Below are 18,023 nucleotides of genomic sequence, written 5' to 3' on the forward strand. Positions count from 1 at the left end.
CCACCAACCCCTGAAGCCTAGGATATAGGAAGAATCTCGACTCGAAACACTCGAGAACGCAATTTGCCGCCAGCACACAAAGAACGCCGGGCCATCAAAGGCCTGCTCTCTTCTCGTCTGGACTGGGAATAAATATAAACAAGGCGCTCTTGCTGCTTGAGAACACAAGAGGCCCGCGGCAGGTGGAGACAACCGGACCAAAGCTTTTCTCGGGTCTGGTTCGGGAAGGACCAGCTGGAGATCAATGAATTGATTATATCAGCAGACGTTCTCCTCTTGTTCGCGCACGATCAGTCAGAAGCGCTGTTGTAGTGAGGGGGGGAATTAAAAACGACGTGTTCGCGTCTGAAGAGGCGGGCGCGGCGGCAGAGAGCGAAAGTGTTGAGACGCCGCAGACGGGTTGGGTTGGACTTCAGACGATGTCGGTATGAAAAGAAAAACGCAATTGGCCGTTATACTGCATGCAACGCGCGATATTCGCTATGGAGCAGTCGTGTCGAGGGGCAGGCAGGGTTTGTCGACACACTAAGGGGACTGGGCCTCGGGAGGCAAGAGAGAAATCGAGAGACAGAGAGGAAAGGAACTACGAGCGAGAGAAGAAAAAGGGAAAGCCAAATGAGGGGGCCAGAGACGCTGCAGTGGGTATCGAAATGCGCCTCGAAATTATTGATTTGTTATTTCTGAGGGCGAGGATGCGAAACAGAGACAAGGATGCAAGGCACAGTTGCAAAAACTGCACGCAACATGGACAATAATGAGACAGGTCAGGAGGGACGGAACAAGCAGATCAGCGCAGCGCAGCAGAGGCTGGACAAAACGAGTGGCAATGGGGAGATGAACCGACCAGAAGTTGAGGCCAGGAGAACTTGCTTGGAGAAGGAGCACTATCTTAGGTTACTCTGGTTCTGGCCCGTCCGGTGGTGCGCCTAGTGCGGCGTATCGTTACAGATTGCACGCACACTGACCCCAGCACGTTCCCTTGACTGGCCGGCTCCTCTCTGCCAGTCGCTCATCCGGGCTGCTGGAACTGGCGCACAGCTACTAGTTACTGCCGGGTCTTATGGCATCGACCATAACAGCAGCCATTATACTCTGTGTAATATAAAATTGACACAGATGAGGCGTAAGCAGGTAATAGTGTACCGCCCGAATCCACGCTATAAGAGACCCCGGGCAAGCCTATTGGCGGGCTGCTGCTTAGTGCGCGTTTAGCCCTCCCTGGGAAGTTGATAGCATCGCGAGTGATCAAGACTGTTGGGACTCGAAAGTTGAAGAAAAAGTTGAAGGCAACGAGGTCTCTACCGGTCTGCCAAGTCTGATATCAATGATATATTATATGATCGCATGTTATGCCACCTTGGCATGCAGGTTATTCATGATTGATCTATTGATCGCCCGGGTTGACACTTGACGTCTGCCACATCGTAGATATATATATGTATACGCACACCTACTAGCTTTGTGCCTTTGTGAATACGGCTAAGGAACGGCAAATATAGCGGCTATTTTTGTCTAATTCGAAGCAACTAATGACCGGGACCCAAAAATCCATAGTTCATATACAATGGAACTTGTATACGTCGTTGTATGAAAGACAAAAAAAATAGTGCGGGCCTGAACTGGGAATTGAACCCAGGACCACCTGTATTTGTGTCACGAAATCTCCCAAAACAGGTATCATACTGAGATGTGGCGTTAGCGAAAAAAAGGCCCGGAATCTTGCCTTAGGAGGGAGAACAGGTGACTTACCCACTAGACCATTCAGGCGTTCTCTGGCGGGATGACTGGTGATTCCTCTTTCTTTTTCCGCTCGTTAGGGTTACCTAGATATAAACCCGCCGCAAGGTAATTAATCTCAGGATGAAAATAATGAACAAGTATACAAGTGTCAGGTAGGTACTATGCGGCTATTACGCTTTACATAACCGCATGCATAGTAGAAAAGTATTATACTTAATCGGATTTATCTGTTGGCACGTATAATTTTCACACAACGTATTATATACCGCGACGGCCAGTCTAAATTATGACCTGTCCTTTGGCGCAACTGCATCTAATCTGTTCAACATGCCCTGCGCCTCTTTGATCAGGGCTCGACGAGCCGTTCGTGCATCCTCGGAATCTATCGAGTCAGCTTTGATGATAACCTGCGTCAAGATCATTTCCTCCAGGCGTTTATGTTCGAATTCGCGGATCTTGGGGTCCGTGGGTGGCTGCGATATGTATTGGTCGCACGAAGGCACTAGCTCGGTGCGTAAATATCGAAGTAATGCATCGACCTGTTCATTGCCCGTGGAAAATTGCTGTAGACTCGGCGCTGGAGAGGGTGCTGCTGATGACCGACCTGACGAAGTGGGACGGGCATCTGGCGGGGGAGCAAGGTTGTTCACTGCTGCTACCGCAGGCTGTTGTTGTGGTTGTGGCTGCTGCTGCTTCTTCTTTTTATTATTCCTCTTCCGTCTCCCACCGCCACCCGATCCAATTTGATGGTGGTGCTCGTTGCTGCCGCTATCCAGACTCACGACAGATTCACTTCGATTGCCCACTTCGCTGCCCGAAAGGTCGCTGGTGCTTTCGCCAGGCCGCACCTCAGACAAAACACACATAATCTCTGACTGCTGTTTTAGGCCCTCGTCCTTGCATGGTGTTGAATCATCGCGTAATAACTTGCCCTTGTAAAGCATTTTAATTCGCTGCACCTCGGATGTCCCAATCTGCTCGGCGGCACGGCGTCTAACCTCGCCCACAGTGAGAAGAGCATCGTCAATAGCAAATGGGGGGAAGCGTAGAGGATAGATCACTCCACGGTGTTTGAGAACTATAATGTCTGGGCCGGAGTCGTCCATCTGCGCACGTTGACGGACGTAATGGGGCGGCTGCTGGTGGTGAGATCGGGGTGGCTCGACGATATCATTCTCTGTTAGATACGAGTAATCGCTATCGTTCACTTGTGGGGTCGCAGCCGTGATATGGTGATGGCTGCTGCTGCCGTATGAGGGTGAGCGCTGGAAAAAATTGAACTTGTCCCGCCAACTCATCGCGGCGATGGCAAGCAGGCCAGCGATGACGGTGAGAAAAAGAGCGGCGAGGGTAGGGACTGAAGGATGGGAGGACAGCAGATTGGCAACAAAAGGTGACAAAGAGTCGCTTTGGTGTTCGGATTCCCCAAGAGAGGCCAGTCGGCGAATGGCCTGCTGCGGCAGCGAGATTGACGCCTCACCCAGGGAGGACAAAGTCACGGGCCAGTCCGACAGCAGAGTCATGGAAGCCAAGCCTCTGCGCCGTAAACCGGGACGGAGGGGTATGAGATAAAATTGGAGAGAGGAGAGCGGAAGAGGGGTTATCTCAGCTCAGCCTTGTGCAAGCAGACCACGCTTGACTATGGCGGAGGTGAAGGTGGCGTCTCGCGGCAAAGCGGGCGGGTAGGGAAGACGCCGCCAGCGCTTATTTGCTGCCTAGGGTCCACAGCACTATCGGCCCCAAATTGTCTGGTGTATATAATTTATGATATGCAGCAATTCTAAGAAAATATGTACTCTGCTAGTATATGTAGGTAGTCTAGTAACGCAAGCAAGAAAGAACGTACGGATATATATACAAAAAAAAATACATAGACAAAAACGAAAGAAAACGCCTTGCGCCATGCCATCATCTTAACTAGAGACAGACAAATCACAATCGAACATGTCCATTCGAAGAGCGCTGCCCAAACAACCCTCCGAATATCCTATTGTCTTGGGCAGATCCGTTACTACTAGTGCTTGGGTCCTGGCCGGAATTTAGCCATTTCGGAGCGCTAAATTTCGGAAACCCACCTTGTAACCACCGTGGTGTGGACGCTGTGTCGATGGTATTGCGGACTCGGTGGGCAAAGGACTGAAAGAAATTGTCGTCTTCGTCGGCATTAGTGTCATCGTCAATGACAGTTGAGGCTGTGGATGTGCCGCCGATTATTGACGACGATGACGGCTCAATTAATGGAGCCCGTGACGATGATCTTGGGACTGGTGATGTTGAGGTCCATCCAGGCTGCGGGGAGGCGGCACGCTGGAGATTGAGCGCCGAAGAAGAGGCACCGGCATGTAAGTTTCGTCCGGGGTCAACGGATCTGGAAGTGAGGCCGAGAGAGCCCAAACCAACAAGCTCGCGTTCGATAAGAGCACGTCCTTCGCGCCAGCCCCCTATGCCAAAACCACTGGGATCAGCCTCGGGATCTTCATCGTCCTCCTCTACAAAGCCGAAACCAAAAACCTTTTTGATTCGGCCATATAAGTTGAACATTGTGGCACAAACTGGTAGAAGTAAGAATACAGGGAAGTAATCGAATCCCTTCCCCAAGGGCGTAAGATTGATATAGCGACCAAGGAAGTGGTAGAATGTTGTATCTTCGCGCAGTTCAGTGGGTAGGAATGTAAGGAAGTTGTATGCTAGTGGCACGGTCAATCGTGCCACTTGTCCTGCGTACCAGCATGCGCTCTCTCCATACGTATTGCGACGCACTAGGGCTCGATTGCCCCAAACTTGGGCGTCGTTGACGCCTTTGAGAGCCGCGGTACACATGTATAACAGCCAGAGGGAAGCTATCAGCTGACCTCCTAATCCAATCTGACCGGCCTTCTCTGGGTTAGGAACTAGGCTGAGGCTAATAATGCACAGTTTGGGAGCGAAAGTCTTGATGAGCTCCGACCAGACAATACAGAATGATGCAGTAGCAAAGACAGTGCCCATGACGAGTCGCAGAGTCGGCAGGATGTGTACGTATATAACGTACCGCATATAAGGGGTGATGAAGCCACTTCCTTTACGCGAAATGAGTCCAGCCTCGGAGCCACCAACGGGACCGAAGTCAAGTTTCTTAGAGGCAATTGAGTTGAGGATGGTCTGATAATCAGCGGACGATCGAACAAGACGGTCCCATTCGTCGACAAAGCGCGCTTTCTGGTGCCGTGCACGCTGTAATCTCCGAGATAGACCGGCCAAGTATCGCTCTGTGATAACCGCCGGAACCGCGGTGGAGTCGGCAACAGAGTGTAGGGCGACAGGGCGCGAATCTGGCATGTTCGAATAATCGGCCAGTTCTTCGATCCAGTCCTCGAATAGGCGTGCTGATCCGGTCTTGCGTCGCTGCAACTGGGCTACTTGGGCTTCAACTTCCTCGAGCTCGGTAATGGCATCAGTCAGGCGGTCATGTATTTTGGGGGCGTGCGCTTGAATCCTTCGCAAGGCATTGGCGTTGTTGGATTTTCGAAAGAACGATCGAGGAATGGAAACAAGTCCATGACCCATCAGATAAATTGCAAATATTAAGCCCCACACGTAAGCAAGCGCCATGACAAGACCTCTGATCGAAGTGAAGTCGAACCCATTCTGTATAGAGATGTAGATCAGGCCGACAATAGCGCAAGCGAGGACAAATAATTGGTAACGGGCATTGGAGCGCAGAGAGTACGTCAGGCGGCTTTTCGGGTCACGGTAACCCGAATCAACGAATTCAGCTAGAAGCGGCAGGATGAACCTGTATCCTAGTCAGCATGCTGTGTGGTTGTTGCTGTTGTTGTAACAAGACTCGAGACAAACCAGGTCAAGCAAAATATCAGCCAGTAGGCTATGCGCCATAGTACCAAAACTGCACGGCCCGGTAGCCAAACACCATTCGTAACCTGGCCGCCGTCTCTTGAGGTCGATGTTAGATCAACTGGGACTAGAAGCACGACGCTTGCCGGAAGCACCAAGGCGAGAAACACGGGGACAGTGATATAAGCGGGGGTCGCGCGAAGTGTCAGAAATCTTCGCAGAAGCAATAGCGTGAGCAAACAGATGGCGATAAAGGAAAGTGAGAGAAAAACTGCCGAGCCGACGGGGGTTGCTGATGACGTTGCCATGGAGGCATACGCCGAGTCCAGAGACAACATTCCTATATAATCAGTGTTCTAGGAACAACACAGCCTTGCATCATTGTGGGAATGACTTTGAAAACAAGCTATAAAAATTTGTTCGTAATGAGCGACAAGTAGCTAGGATGCCATTCGAAGAAGTGAGTTGTGTTCTGGATGAAGTGTTGTCGAGGTGGATGCAGTTGGAGACGGTGGATATGAGCTATCACCATCACGTGACCACAACCATCTACATGCCAATCAAAATCCGAGTCGAATCCGACGAAGTTTCCGCAATACTAAGTTAAACAGATGCTATCGTAAAACCCGGCTACCAAGGACCGGATTCTGAGCCGCGGTTTTGTTTTCTTGTTTTTATATTTGAGAGCTGTTCATCGTAGCAGAAACTATACGTTGCTATTTCCACGTAGGATGATAAGACTAGACTTATAGTAATAATAACTAACTAATTAACTAGACACGGAGCAGTACTCTTACGTATACTCCGTACAGGGCATGGCATATGTTGATGTTCTACATTGCTGGGCGTGATTGGCGGATGAATGCGGAACGCCGGATGCATATCTGCAGTCTTGATATCAGCTTGCTATAGGTACAGAGTTGAGAATGAGAGCATAGTATTAATTATACTACTTTCATTCGGCACGTTGCGTGCCGTCTTTTCAGAGCCTTGAGTGTCCTGTGTCCTGTATTTTCGGTAGTGTACTTGTACTGACTGCCAAGGCAGGGGGCCCCTGGAACGGGCGAACGGGTATGTCTGATCATCGATGCATGAAAACGACAAGGCCGCTTCCGGAGTTCCATGTATTCCCTGCCTGTGGTGTTGCTTACTCGTAGCGCGGGCTACGAGTGCTGAAACATAGTCAGTTAATGCTACAAACACGAAGGAGTAAGCTGTTCTTCGCACGCGCCATGCCAAAAGTGGGTATAGTGGCACCCCGTCAGTTGGTGGGGGGAGCTAGCCGCTGACTAAGGTGGGACAGCAGCCAATAATGCCCGCAGTCGACGGGGATAAAGAAACCCAAAATCACACACAATATTTCCTGAATAGGCTCTTTGTATTGCTTGCTCTGTGCCACCTCCCGCTCTATGGTGCGCCCTTGTCTTTTTTCTTTCCTTCTTGGCCTTCTCAGGTACGCTTGCAGTCTCGCATAGAGTACGTAGTGCGTATGAGCTTGCTCAGTGAGGTGGAATCCGAGGCTGAGCTAGGCTGTAGTGCCGTCGTTAGTGCGGCCAAACGGTCTGGACAGGGACCGCTCAGTGGCTTCATGCCAATCGACCGGCGCTTGCCAGGTCGTGGCTTTATATCCTATGAAATCCAGCTCAGCAGATCGCTTGAAGCATGAGTCCGCATTGACTATTCAGGGTAGGAAATCCTTTCAACCCAGCAGCTTGATCTGCGATCGTGCTAGTCTGGTGTTACACTGCGTTGCTCTCCTAATCTTTCCCATTCCTTGTCTCTTCTTCGCTCGTGGTATCTCTACGCGGAGTATTTAGGGTGGTCATACTCCGTCTCTGGCTTGTATTTCATTAGTTAGGTATTAAATGGATGTTCCTGTCCATATGAGTACTCCTGCCCGGCCCGGAAACAGGTCTTTTTCTCCTCCCGTAAAACCCCGTAAGCCAGACAGGATAATAGCAAACACAGGCTCCCCGCTTACCCTACGCCGCACCGGGAGCAACAATAAGAAGAAGAAGAAGGGCCCGGAGAAGAAGTCAATAGCAAATAGAGAATCGAGGAGCGTGACAATGTCGAAACCTATTGTTGTTGTCGCAAGGCAAGCGCCCTAAAGCTCGCCAGACCCGCCTGCCACCGGCTGCGGGCCTATCAGCGCCGCGCCTGCTGCCACCCTTGCCCAACCTTACTCTGCTGTACCTCATCCACCTCTTTCCCCCAACTCTGACTCGGCCCAAAGCCTAACACCTAACTAACCTTCCTTCACAAAACTAACCATCACCACCACCACGCTCTTCATCCCTCCCTCTACACCCCGTCTCCAACTCGTTTTCTCCCCGCTGTCTGTCTGGCTTGACAATGCGATTGCCACTACGCCAGAGTTTCTGCTCGACTGGACGCTGACTCCACCAACGGGCTCGGATCCCAGCGACGATCAATCTGCTCGGTCTCCCGTGTCAAGTCTGGAGACAACATTACACTAGTCGTGCCTCAACGCCGACTCTGCTCATCACCGGCCATTTTCGCCCGTACCATTCTACCCCTCGAATAAAATCAACACCAGAAACATCGCCCATACAGAACCACGCCTGAATACAGCCTCTCGGTCCATCTCTCCTGGCGAATGCTGACGTCAGGCTCCAAGCAGCGTGGATTTTTCAGCAGTTGCCCGTCTCGACGGGGTCTTCTGACATGAATCAAGTCAACTTCTCCAATGTGGGCACTGGAGCCATGCTCACCGGCGCCAACCCTCAAGGTGCCATGCCAAACAATCAGACCAGTCTCGTTTCCCGACAGGTCGCCCAGGTCTTGCAATCACAGGGGCCTTATACTGGCTGGCGCGCTGAGGTTCCCATTCAAGACCGAGCTCAGAAAGTCTGGCAGATGTATGCCGTCTCATGCTTACTTTTCATTCGCTGATATTTTGTATGTCTGGTTGACTAACTACCTCTTTTGATGCTCCAGGATCACCTCGCTCCGACTCATTCAGCCTCGAATCGAGATCCAGAACGCACTTCAAGCTGCACTTTCGTTTGAGGAAAAGGCCTTTCGGGAGGCTAATCAGAAAGTATGCCCACCTAAACATACACACTCCTGTTCTTGGCGCCCTTTCCCTCAATCAATCTCCTCTACCAACGAACAAACAGACTAACCTTGGCCGACGTTAATCAATAGGCTGATTATGAAAAGGAGTGTACGAATAAACTCCATGCGATCAAAGAAACGAGACTACGGCAACAAGCCGTATACAACCAGGGTGGACTAATACAGCATGGAGGCGCCACTGGTGGTATGCCCGGTGCGGTCCGCCCGAATCAAGTCCCTCCTCAATTCAATCCCCAGGTGACCCGACCGATGCAGTCCTCACCCGTCTTAGGTCAAATGCCGATGCATATGGGCTTGAGCGACCCCAGTGTGATTCAACAACAACAGCAGCAATTGCAACAACGTCAACAGCAAGCCCTAGCACAGAATCAAATGGGCCAACAACGGCTCGTTTCAGGGATGCCGGTGACGGATGAACTGAGCATGCTCAGCCAAGCAGAATTTGATCAGATCAGTCAGATGGCAGCTGCTTTGATAGCAAGGATACCCCTGGACGACCTCGAGAAGCGTAGGATGAATGTTACCCGCGGTATGAGTGCAGAAACAAAACAGATGATTACTCAAAAGTACGGGGATCCATTCACTTGGATGATGCGGGTTCAACTTTTGAGAAATATGAGGAACCGGCAGTCCCGTACTCACATGGCTCGAGCTCAGGGCTTAGATGCCAACTCTTCCATGGGCGGTGGAGATCCCATGTTAAATGCAGCCCAGCGCCAAATGACACCAAATACGATGGGCCTCCAGCGGAACTCTGCCTTGCCCATGAATAACCAGCAAACCTTGGACCCGTCCTCTTTCATAAATGTCGAGAATATCCAAGGACAACAAGCAGATGGTCTTCGATCGCAAGAAGCGGGACAGCTCGTCGTACCTGCAAGCAATGCATCCATGTCAAGCCAACCGTCTTTTGCCAACCCCAGCGGTCTCTTTCAACCGGGAGCACTTCCGCAGAATACCCAAACCAACCTAAATCGACCTGTCAACCCACAGCAGTTACTAGCACAGCAGCAGCAGCAGTTGCAGAATGCACAAAATGCTCAAACATCGCAGTTTCAGGCTCCAGGCCAGGTGCAAAATCCGGCTCAAGCTCAGGCACGCGCTCAAGCTGCTCATAACGCAAAAATGGCCATGTCAACACAAGCTGGAGGGCAAAATGCTTCTCAGCTGAACCAAAACATGCCGCATCAAAGCCCCGCAATGCCGATGCTCAATCGTCCAGTTGGTCCCAACATGTCTCCAGCTCAAGCTGCCGCACAAGGGCGACCGCCATCACGGCAGCCCGGCATGAATGGACAACAGCAGCAGACGATGCGACCGCAGATTCCTCCGAACCTGCCTCCGGCTATGCAAGAGCGGTTGTCTCAGATGACCCCAGATCAGATGAATGCCTTTCTGCTTGCTCAGCGCCGCATGATGTCAAACAATCCGGCAGCTAGAATGAATGGACAGTCACTGCCAATGCAAACAAATCTCTCCCAGCCATCCCAGGGTGGTGGACAGTTCAATGACCCCAACATGCGCACATCCATGGCTCTGCAACAATCCCTAGATGGAATAGCTGGAGGCCCACAGAATAATCCCATGTTTCAAGGACAACAACAACTATCACTCCAGCAGCAACAGCTTCTGAGGCAACAACAGCAATTGATGCGTTCTCAGAATCAAAATTCCGATTTGAGTTTAGATCAGATCCGAGACATGGACCGCATGCCTTTTCCTCCTGCCATGATAAACTCGAGCATAATTCCGACCGTACCTAAGGGGATATCAAACTGGGGTCAGTTGAAGGGATGGGTTGTACAAAACCCTCAAATCCTTGGCAGTGTCGACTTCGCCAAGTTGCTCGATCTCCAGCGTCTACATTATACACATACCACGCCACAACAACGCGAAGCTGCGCGACTCAATGAACAAGCTGCACAAGCAAATTGGGCCGGAAATCCTCAGCCATTCATGTCTGGTCAAAATGCTCCTACCGGGCGGCCACAGCCTCTCATGCCACCTGGGCCTCCTGTGACAGCCACGGACATCCTCAATGCCCGCCAAAGGGTTGGCTCACAGTCTCAAAACTGGACCGACGAACAAGTGAAAGCTCTTATTATCAAGCATCGGCAGAAAATCTACATGCAACAGTTGCAGGCCCGAGGAATCAACCCACAACAGCTAAGTCAAGCCCAATCGGCACAACAAGCACCGGTTCCAAACCCTGCATCAACAAAGCCAATGGTACCTCCTCTACCACCTGCCACCCAAGCACCCCAACAAACGCAACCCTCACAAACGGCCAATGTCAAGCCCCAGCAAACACCAGTAGGCGGCAAAAATGTGAAGGCCACTGCCACGAGCAAAACAACATCCAAAAAGCGACCGCACAGTGACGAAGTCATCGAAATTCAAAATCCGAAATCCCAGCCAACAATACGAGCACCCACTCCTCAGCCTACTACTACTTCATCTGCTGCACCTACACGTCCGCCAGCATCTCTCACAAGTCAACAACTGGCTGCTCTATCTCCTCAACATCGTACTCAATTAGAAGCTCATATGAAACGACAGTCCCGCCCTCCATTATCTAGAGCTGCCGCGGAAGAGAATTGGAATAACAATTTGCCAGAGCAACTCAAAAATTGGTATAACGAAATGGCCAAGGCTGTTATTGCGAATGCAGGACCCCTGGATATTTCGGCCGAAGACAAGGCATTAATGGGGCAGCAGTTGCGTGAAAGTACCGATATGCTCTCAAGAATGGACAGTCTTGTACATTGGATGGTGATGATGCCGAATCAAGAAAAGCATGTTAAGATGCTGCTCTCGATAGTGAGTTTCGATTTCTACCTTTCCTTATCCATTTCTCACCTTTTTATAAAAGTTGTTGCTAACCCGTTTCTTTCTTGTTCTAGCGAATACAACTCATGAAACAATTCAAAGATACAGATTGGACCCTCAACGACGAGTTTACTGTTGCGCCGGACTATGTGAAGAAGTCTATTCTGATGGTTAGAAATATGTTTTCCGGGATGATCAGCAAAGTCCAAAACCAGCAAATCCAAAAACCGAAAGCTCCCATACCGCAAGCCGGCGGCCAGTCGCATGTGCCGCCGTTGAATGCATCGAATCTTCAACAACTCGAAGAAGAGGCAAAAAGAGCTAGAAGAGCATCTCATAATGTTCCTGCAGCACCAACTACCGCACAGCCGCCATTCCCATTAGGTAATCCATCCCCTCAAGGCGTACCACAAGCCTATGGACCTGGTGGATTCTCGCCGGACAAATTGAACATACCTCCCTCAAAGCGACGGAAGCAAAGCCACGCTTCAGTTTCTGCGTCTCAGAGTGGCGCTGGGTCTAAAACAACATCAAAAGCAGACAGCTTAAAATCGTTGTTCAAATGCGCCGTTGCTGAATGTGAACACAATGCAAAGGGATTTGCATCGCAGGCTGCCCTGGATAAACATGTTGACGAGGAACACAGAGCTAAGGAAGATATCACTGATCCATTAAAGTACGCATTGGAGAGCTTTGATGCCGCACTTGGGGTACCGACACAGGACAAGGTAGTTTTAGAGGTGCAACGGGAGAAGAAATCTATATCTGGCGACGCTACACTTGTGAAGCAGGAAGGCAAGGTCGAGGGAGTTACTCCTACCGCCGGCGGTGCCACACCAATGAGCCGGCTGGTGAGTCACACCGATGCTAAGTTTCCGTCTCCGGTAACTAATAACCTCGCGACACCACGACTGCAGGCTGCCAAGGTCGCTAATGTGGCAGCTGCTAAAAAGACCAAACCTGGTGCTAAGCAGGAAACTGTTAAGACCGTTGAACAGCCCATCGTTCCGGATGGCCTGTCTGGCTGGGCCGACAGTCATGTATCTCTTGATGTTATTCAGGATACATTCGACATCCCTTTGACTGATGATTATCCTGGTCTTGGTGGGGACTACTTCGATGAATTTCTTAATGCAGACATGTTCACCATCAGCCAGAATGAAGACACACCCGACTCGGTTGATAGTAACGGACTCGCCACGCAGACACCGAAGGATGGCGAGATGACCAAGGAAGACTTAACTATTCAAATCAAGGACATCAAGAACGATGAATCTTATCCTCTTGGGTGGTTTTCTCATCCAGGACCAATGTTTCCAGAGAATGGAAATGACAATCCGTGGATTGACTGGGAGGTCCTCAACAAAGAGCTTCAGGCAGCTCCTCTTGAGAAGGGCCTTTCATTTTCAGTTTCATGATACGGTTCGATATAATGATTATGTGATGTCGTTCCCTTTCTGTAGGAAAAGCACGAATATTTTATGTCGCCTCTTTCCATGCATGACGATGTCTTGGACTTTTAAGGTGTTTCAGGCAAAGGCCTTCTTTATCCTTTTATGTGTTTTTGGGGTCTTATTCATAGGGCTATTCATCTATTTTCTATTCTTTTCCCGCAGTCAGGCTTAGGCGTTTCAGGGCAGACAAAAGTCGGAGGTTTTATATTTCGCTGACAACATGCGCGGGCATGGACTCGATGTTCGGCTTATTGCTTTCTATGTGTCTAATTTTTTATTTTTCTCACTTTTCCTATTCTTTTTGAAAGCATGCATGTATCATGGTTTTGGGTGGAGAATGGGAATCAGCTCGTACGATATACCATTTGCGCTGATATGGATGGCGAAATCAAGGGAATTTGTCGTTACTCTTACATTTTCAGAAATTAATTCATCATCAAATTAACTATACATTGGTGTTTATTCGAGCCTAATACCAGCTGCTGGCGTATGCCGTAGAGCCGCTAAACGTTGATATTAGCGAAGTGGGCGCCAGAGGAATGGATAACAACCTTAAGGCAACGTCAGCTGACAACTAATCTCGTGACCGCCATCGACAGCGACAACAACAGCACGGCACACGCTCGTCTGTTTCTGCGTATTTTCTCTCCTGCACGCTTCTGGATGGATGTAATTTCTACGCTCTGAACTGCTTCCCTTTTTGAGCGCAACACTACGTCTTCCATTATGACGAGGGAGGCTTTTATTCCTCTCCTTGTCACCATGATGCTGGTGACAGGAGTCTGCAACACGATATTGAATAAATACCAGGTCCGCTTCATCATCTTCTTCTTATGCTTGGAGACTAACCATCTGCATCCTTATCATATATAGGATATGCAATGTGTCAGAAATTGTGACTCTCCGAATCCGAGCGACCGCAAGCTGTTTGAGCAGCCAGTTATCCAAACGTATGGAGGCCGGATATATAATAGTGATAGGAGATGAAGGCTGACCACAACTCTTCAAATTATATTAGCACTCAAATGTTCGTCGGCGAGATGGGCTGCTTCCTTGTCGTATTTCTATCTTATCTTCATACTCGATTTGTGGTTCCCCGCACATCTTCCGCGCCTCTGTTCGCCGGTGGTTACCAGACCATCAACAGCGATGAACCCCTTCCATCCGAATATGCGGATGAAGAAGACGAGACGGAAGAGCGTCAGGACATTGATAACCGACCCGATCCACGAAGTACTACCAAAGCACTTTCTCAAGCAGACGGCAATCGCTCAAAACTGCACGGCTGGCGAGTATTACTACTTGGCGCGCCTGCATGTTGCGATATTCTGGGAACAACTATGATGAACGCTGGTCTCCTATTTGTGGCTGCTAGTATTTATCAGATGACCCGTGGCGCGCTTGTGCTTTTCGTGGGCCTCTTTAGTGTGTTATTTTTGCGCCGCAAGTTGTATCTGTACAAATGGCTTGCGCTGGTGGTGGTTGTGGTAGGTGTTGCGATTGTCGGGTTGTCTGGTGCCCTGTTCAGCGGGGACGGGCAAGGCGCTCATGACCCTGTAGATGTCGTTGCATCTACAGCCCGCACCCCTGAAGCGGTCAGAGTTATTATCGGGGTTTTGCTCATCGCCGCAGCACAGATATTTACTGCTTCCCAATTTGTGATCGAAGAATGGATCCTGGAAAATTATTCTATGGCTCCACTGGCAGTAGTGGGATGGGAGGGCGTTTTTGGCTTTTTGGTCACTGTGATTGCTATGATCATTCTGCATTTGACTGTCGGTTCAACGGAGACTGGGCAGTATGGATATTTCGATTTGGAAGAGGGCTGGCGACAGGTTACTTCTAACAGAGCGATTGCCGTATCTAGTTTCTTGATCATGATAAGTATAGGGTGAGTTTTCCTCCTTTTCATCAGGGACGTAAAATTACTAAATCCTCTCCCTTCTGTTCAGTGGCTTCAACTTCTTCGGACTCTCCGTCACAAAAGCAGTCTCGGCAACAACCCGCAGCACCATAGATACCTCACGAACCCTCTTTATCTGGATGGTGTCATTGGCACTAGGCTGGGAGAGTTTCAAGTGGCTTCAAGTCTTGGGCTTCGTGTTGCTGGTTTATGGTACATTTTTGTTCAATGATATCATTCGTCCACCCTTGAAGGCATGCCTGCCATCAGTGCGCAGACAGGATGAAGAATTGCTGCCTGAGGAGCCGATTGAGCATCTCTGATGGCCATCTCTGTCTCTTTCTGTGTGTGTGTGTGTGTGTGTGTGTGTGTGTGTGTGTGTGAATCAGATAGAGAGTCCCCAGTCAACAAGGCCATGGCGCAGGACGCTGTGAAATGGACTACGTTTGTTTTTTGTTTTGCATCTCCTCGACTCGTATCACTTCATCTTTGACAGTGCATTGGTTTTGCCTCTCTATAAGGTGTATACGTAGATATCATATCTAGGCTAGATACTCATGAGACCCGGCGTAATGGGGCCCACTTCTGCTATTTCAACTAATTACTACCTATGTAGGTAGTAAGGAGGAATGGAGTTCTAAAAATTAAAATTAATCCAATGTACACTAAACTATACTGTACTATATATACACTGCCAACATGTAATACATTTTTCAGGGGTACATAAAAACACAGCACATTAAACAAATCGTTACTCGAGTTGTCCACAATAAGTTTCGAGTTCAGAGTCTCCGAAGAGCAAATAATGAACAAGGAAAATGAAGAGAAGGGGAGATAGCTGGTTATATCGCCGGGGGGAAAGAAGGATGCTAAGACTTCAACGGTCTAGGATTATGATAAATCACTAGTTCTAAACTAGAACATATAGAGCGCACATCTATTTTTACAAATTGTTAGCTAAGCCTGACTTCACAAGATTGGAAAAGGGGAAGGGGTAAATCGTACCATCGAAAGACCGAGAATCATAGAAAACCAGAACACAATGTTCTATGTGCTTTTGTTAATACGAAGAAAGAAATAAGACAGGCAAAAAAAGGGGGGAAACTTACATTCCATGTCTTCGCCTGTCGAATTATCTTCGTCCTTTGAATTGCGATGATAGGTAATTGAAGCATCATCAGTAAAAATCCATAACCTCGCAACTTCTTCGTGATGCAGCTCATGACAAGCTCGTGAGCAAGAGCGCTAACGAGGAAAGTAATAAACATGGCGACTGGGCCCGAGAAATATGATTTGGCGGAGAAATAGACATGTCGGCGTAGAAAGTGATGTACGGGGATGTTCCATTCTCGTGAGAATTCCAACCAGTCACATGAGTTCCACCAATCAGAGTAGAAACGTCGATCTGCAAAGCGAGTGATCTCTGCAAATGCGCCGAGCAGGTATTCGAAGATGACTAGGAACACTAGCAAGAAAGTAATCATAAACGGGAATAGTAGCATGCTTGTGGTTTCCGCTAGAATTAGAGCTTGGTCTGCAGCACCTTTGACGCCCATGAGGCTGACACTTGCATCATTGAGGACTGGGACGATAAATTCCTCACTAGTCAGTGTCAGTAAGAAAATGCACCCAAACACTGCCAATGCCTTGAAGAACACCTCCGACCAGCGTATGCTTGGTGTCCTAGGATATTCAATCTCGTAACACAATGTGGGACAAAACAGGAAGTCCACAAAGTTTCTGGTCGTGAGGTTCTGAGGATAGGTTACATGGCCCAAAGGAGACGTCAATTCTGTCGCCAAATCATCGCGCAGCTTGGACAAGGGCTCATCTTGTTTGAACTTAAAGGTGTCGTTCATAGTCTCTGCACGAGCCGGGGAGCTTGGATATCGCACAGCCGCTGCCATCGACCCCTGACCCGGTTTGTCAAGCTCGGACAGACGATGCTCGGTCTCACTCAAGTGACCATTGTAGAAAGCATATGAGTGGACTTTCATGAGGATGGTCAAAGTATGTAGAGTAAAGAAAACTTGGGCTGTCCAAGTCCACTGTAACATGAAAGGCCATCTATTGCGCATATTAGTTGGCATTTTCTAGACACAAATGTCTGGATACATAGAAATCAACTTACTTGATCCATAGAGTGAGCCATCCAATTTGATAGAGGCTCTGGAACAGGATTCCTCCTCGGTACCATCGCAGCCATCCCCCTCTATTGCGGACTAACAATTGAACAGGTAGCACGAGCCCGGAGCTGATTACCATCACTCCATCACTAATTGCCAACTGCCACACATTGGCCGTCAATAAACTCCAGACTTTTACTCGCAATGGATGGCCCGTGTCTTTAATATTGCGCAGAACCGTAGTAACCACCATAATAAACAGCGCAATCCAAAACAATGTAAAAAAGCCACGAAAGTTGTGATAGTCGCTTTGGGGATCGAAGTGGGACACTCGAGGAACATAGTCGATAGTATGAAAAAGGCGACGTCTCGCTCGTACTTGCTTGCGTGCGGACGATTTGGACCGGACGGAGGGTGGTGCATCATCTGGAATTGGCGTGGACGTGCCACTATAGTTTTTCGATTAGTATTGTTTTACTGCTGTAGGGGGTCGATTGCCATAAAAGACAAGTGTTCGACATGTACCTTGAATTGACCACATCCTTGTCCGAAACAGGGGTAGGAGGCGCGGCATGGTCATCCGCAATCTGCATAGACTTGAGAGCTCGAGCTCTCAAGACCTGAGAAGTCATAGAGCCATTGGATGTGGCCGTTGTCGACATCTCGTACTTTTGTTCTGTTTTCAACAACGGCTAGGGACAGGATATGCGATTGGGTGGCTAAGGAAAGACTTTATGGAAAAATCATCTAGGAAGCCGGCGGATAACATGCATGCGACAGTCCCATAATTTATGTCAACCATAGGATAGATCAGCGAGCGTTGGTTGACTGGGTTGTGACAGTTGTCCAGTCGCTAGGGCACAACATAACTCATGAACTCATAGTTAAGCGTTAAACAACCTACGTCAGAGTCTTGTCGGCAGCCTCGGAAGGAACGCCGGAGGCTGACTGGCGCCGTGCCGAGTATTAATAAGCGTTGGCTAGTTAAGTTAGTAATTTAGTTCTTGGCGCCAGGGCCTCCGGATTATGTTTGAA

At 49.3% G+C, this 18,023-nt stretch overlaps 5 protein-coding genes across 5 annotated transcripts; 2 read left to right on the top strand and 3 right to left on the bottom strand.

Moving 5' to 3' along the window:
• Positions 1 to 2,024: 2,024 nt before the first annotated feature.
• UA08_04129 (hypothetical protein) lies at positions 2,025 to 3,263 on the bottom strand (the record flags this gene model as incomplete). Its single annotated transcript, XM_020266418.1, has 1 exon — positions 2,025 to 3,263. One exon carries the CDS (start codon positions 3,261 to 3,263, stop codon positions 2,025 to 2,027), a length of 1,239 nt encoding a protein of 412 aa, XP_020120688.1.
• A 409-nt stretch (positions 3,264 to 3,672) lies between these two features.
• Positions 3,673 to 5,882, bottom strand: UA08_04130 (hypothetical protein; the record flags this gene model as incomplete). The annotated part of the gene is made up of 2 exons (XM_020266419.1): positions 3,673 to 5,515; positions 5,578 to 5,882. 2 exons carry the CDS (start codon positions 5,880 to 5,882, stop codon positions 3,673 to 3,675), a joined length of 2,148 nt encoding a protein of 715 aa, XP_020120689.1.
• Positions 5,883 to 8,262: 2,380 nt separating this feature from the next.
• Positions 8,263 to 12,923, top strand: UA08_04131 (hypothetical protein; the record flags this gene model as incomplete). The annotated part of the gene is made up of 4 exons (XM_020266420.1): positions 8,263 to 8,456; positions 8,536 to 8,638; positions 8,746 to 11,496; positions 11,580 to 12,923. 4 exons carry the CDS (start codon positions 8,263 to 8,265, stop codon positions 12,921 to 12,923), a joined length of 4,392 nt encoding a protein of 1,463 aa, XP_020120434.1.
• A 762-nt stretch (positions 12,924 to 13,685) lies between these two features.
• Positions 13,686 to 15,185, top strand: UA08_04132 (hypothetical protein; the record flags this gene model as incomplete). Its single annotated transcript, XM_020266421.1, has 4 exons — positions 13,686 to 13,769; positions 13,833 to 13,909; positions 13,978 to 14,850; positions 14,912 to 15,185. The coding sequence occupies 4 exons, from the start codon at positions 13,686 to 13,688 to the stop codon at positions 15,183 to 15,185; spliced, it is 1,308 nt and encodes a 435-aa protein (XP_020120433.1).
• A 568-nt stretch (positions 15,186 to 15,753) lies between these two features.
• UA08_04133 (hypothetical protein) lies at positions 15,754 to 17,650 on the bottom strand (the record flags this gene model as incomplete). The annotated part of the gene is made up of 5 exons (XM_020266422.1): positions 15,754 to 15,777; positions 15,868 to 15,909; positions 15,972 to 16,929; positions 16,994 to 17,437; positions 17,514 to 17,650. 5 exons carry the CDS (start codon positions 17,648 to 17,650, stop codon positions 15,754 to 15,756), a joined length of 1,605 nt encoding a protein of 534 aa, XP_020120436.1.
• Between the last annotated feature and the right edge of the window lie 373 nt (positions 17,651 to 18,023).

The sequence above is a fragment of the Talaromyces atroroseus genome (genome assembly GCF_001907595.1).
Source record: "Talaromyces atroroseus strain IBT 11181 chromosome Unknown scaffold_4, whole genome shotgun sequence".
In the NCBI taxonomy this organism is placed as follows: Eukaryota; Fungi; Ascomycota; class Eurotiomycetes; order Eurotiales; family Trichocomaceae; genus Talaromyces; species Talaromyces atroroseus.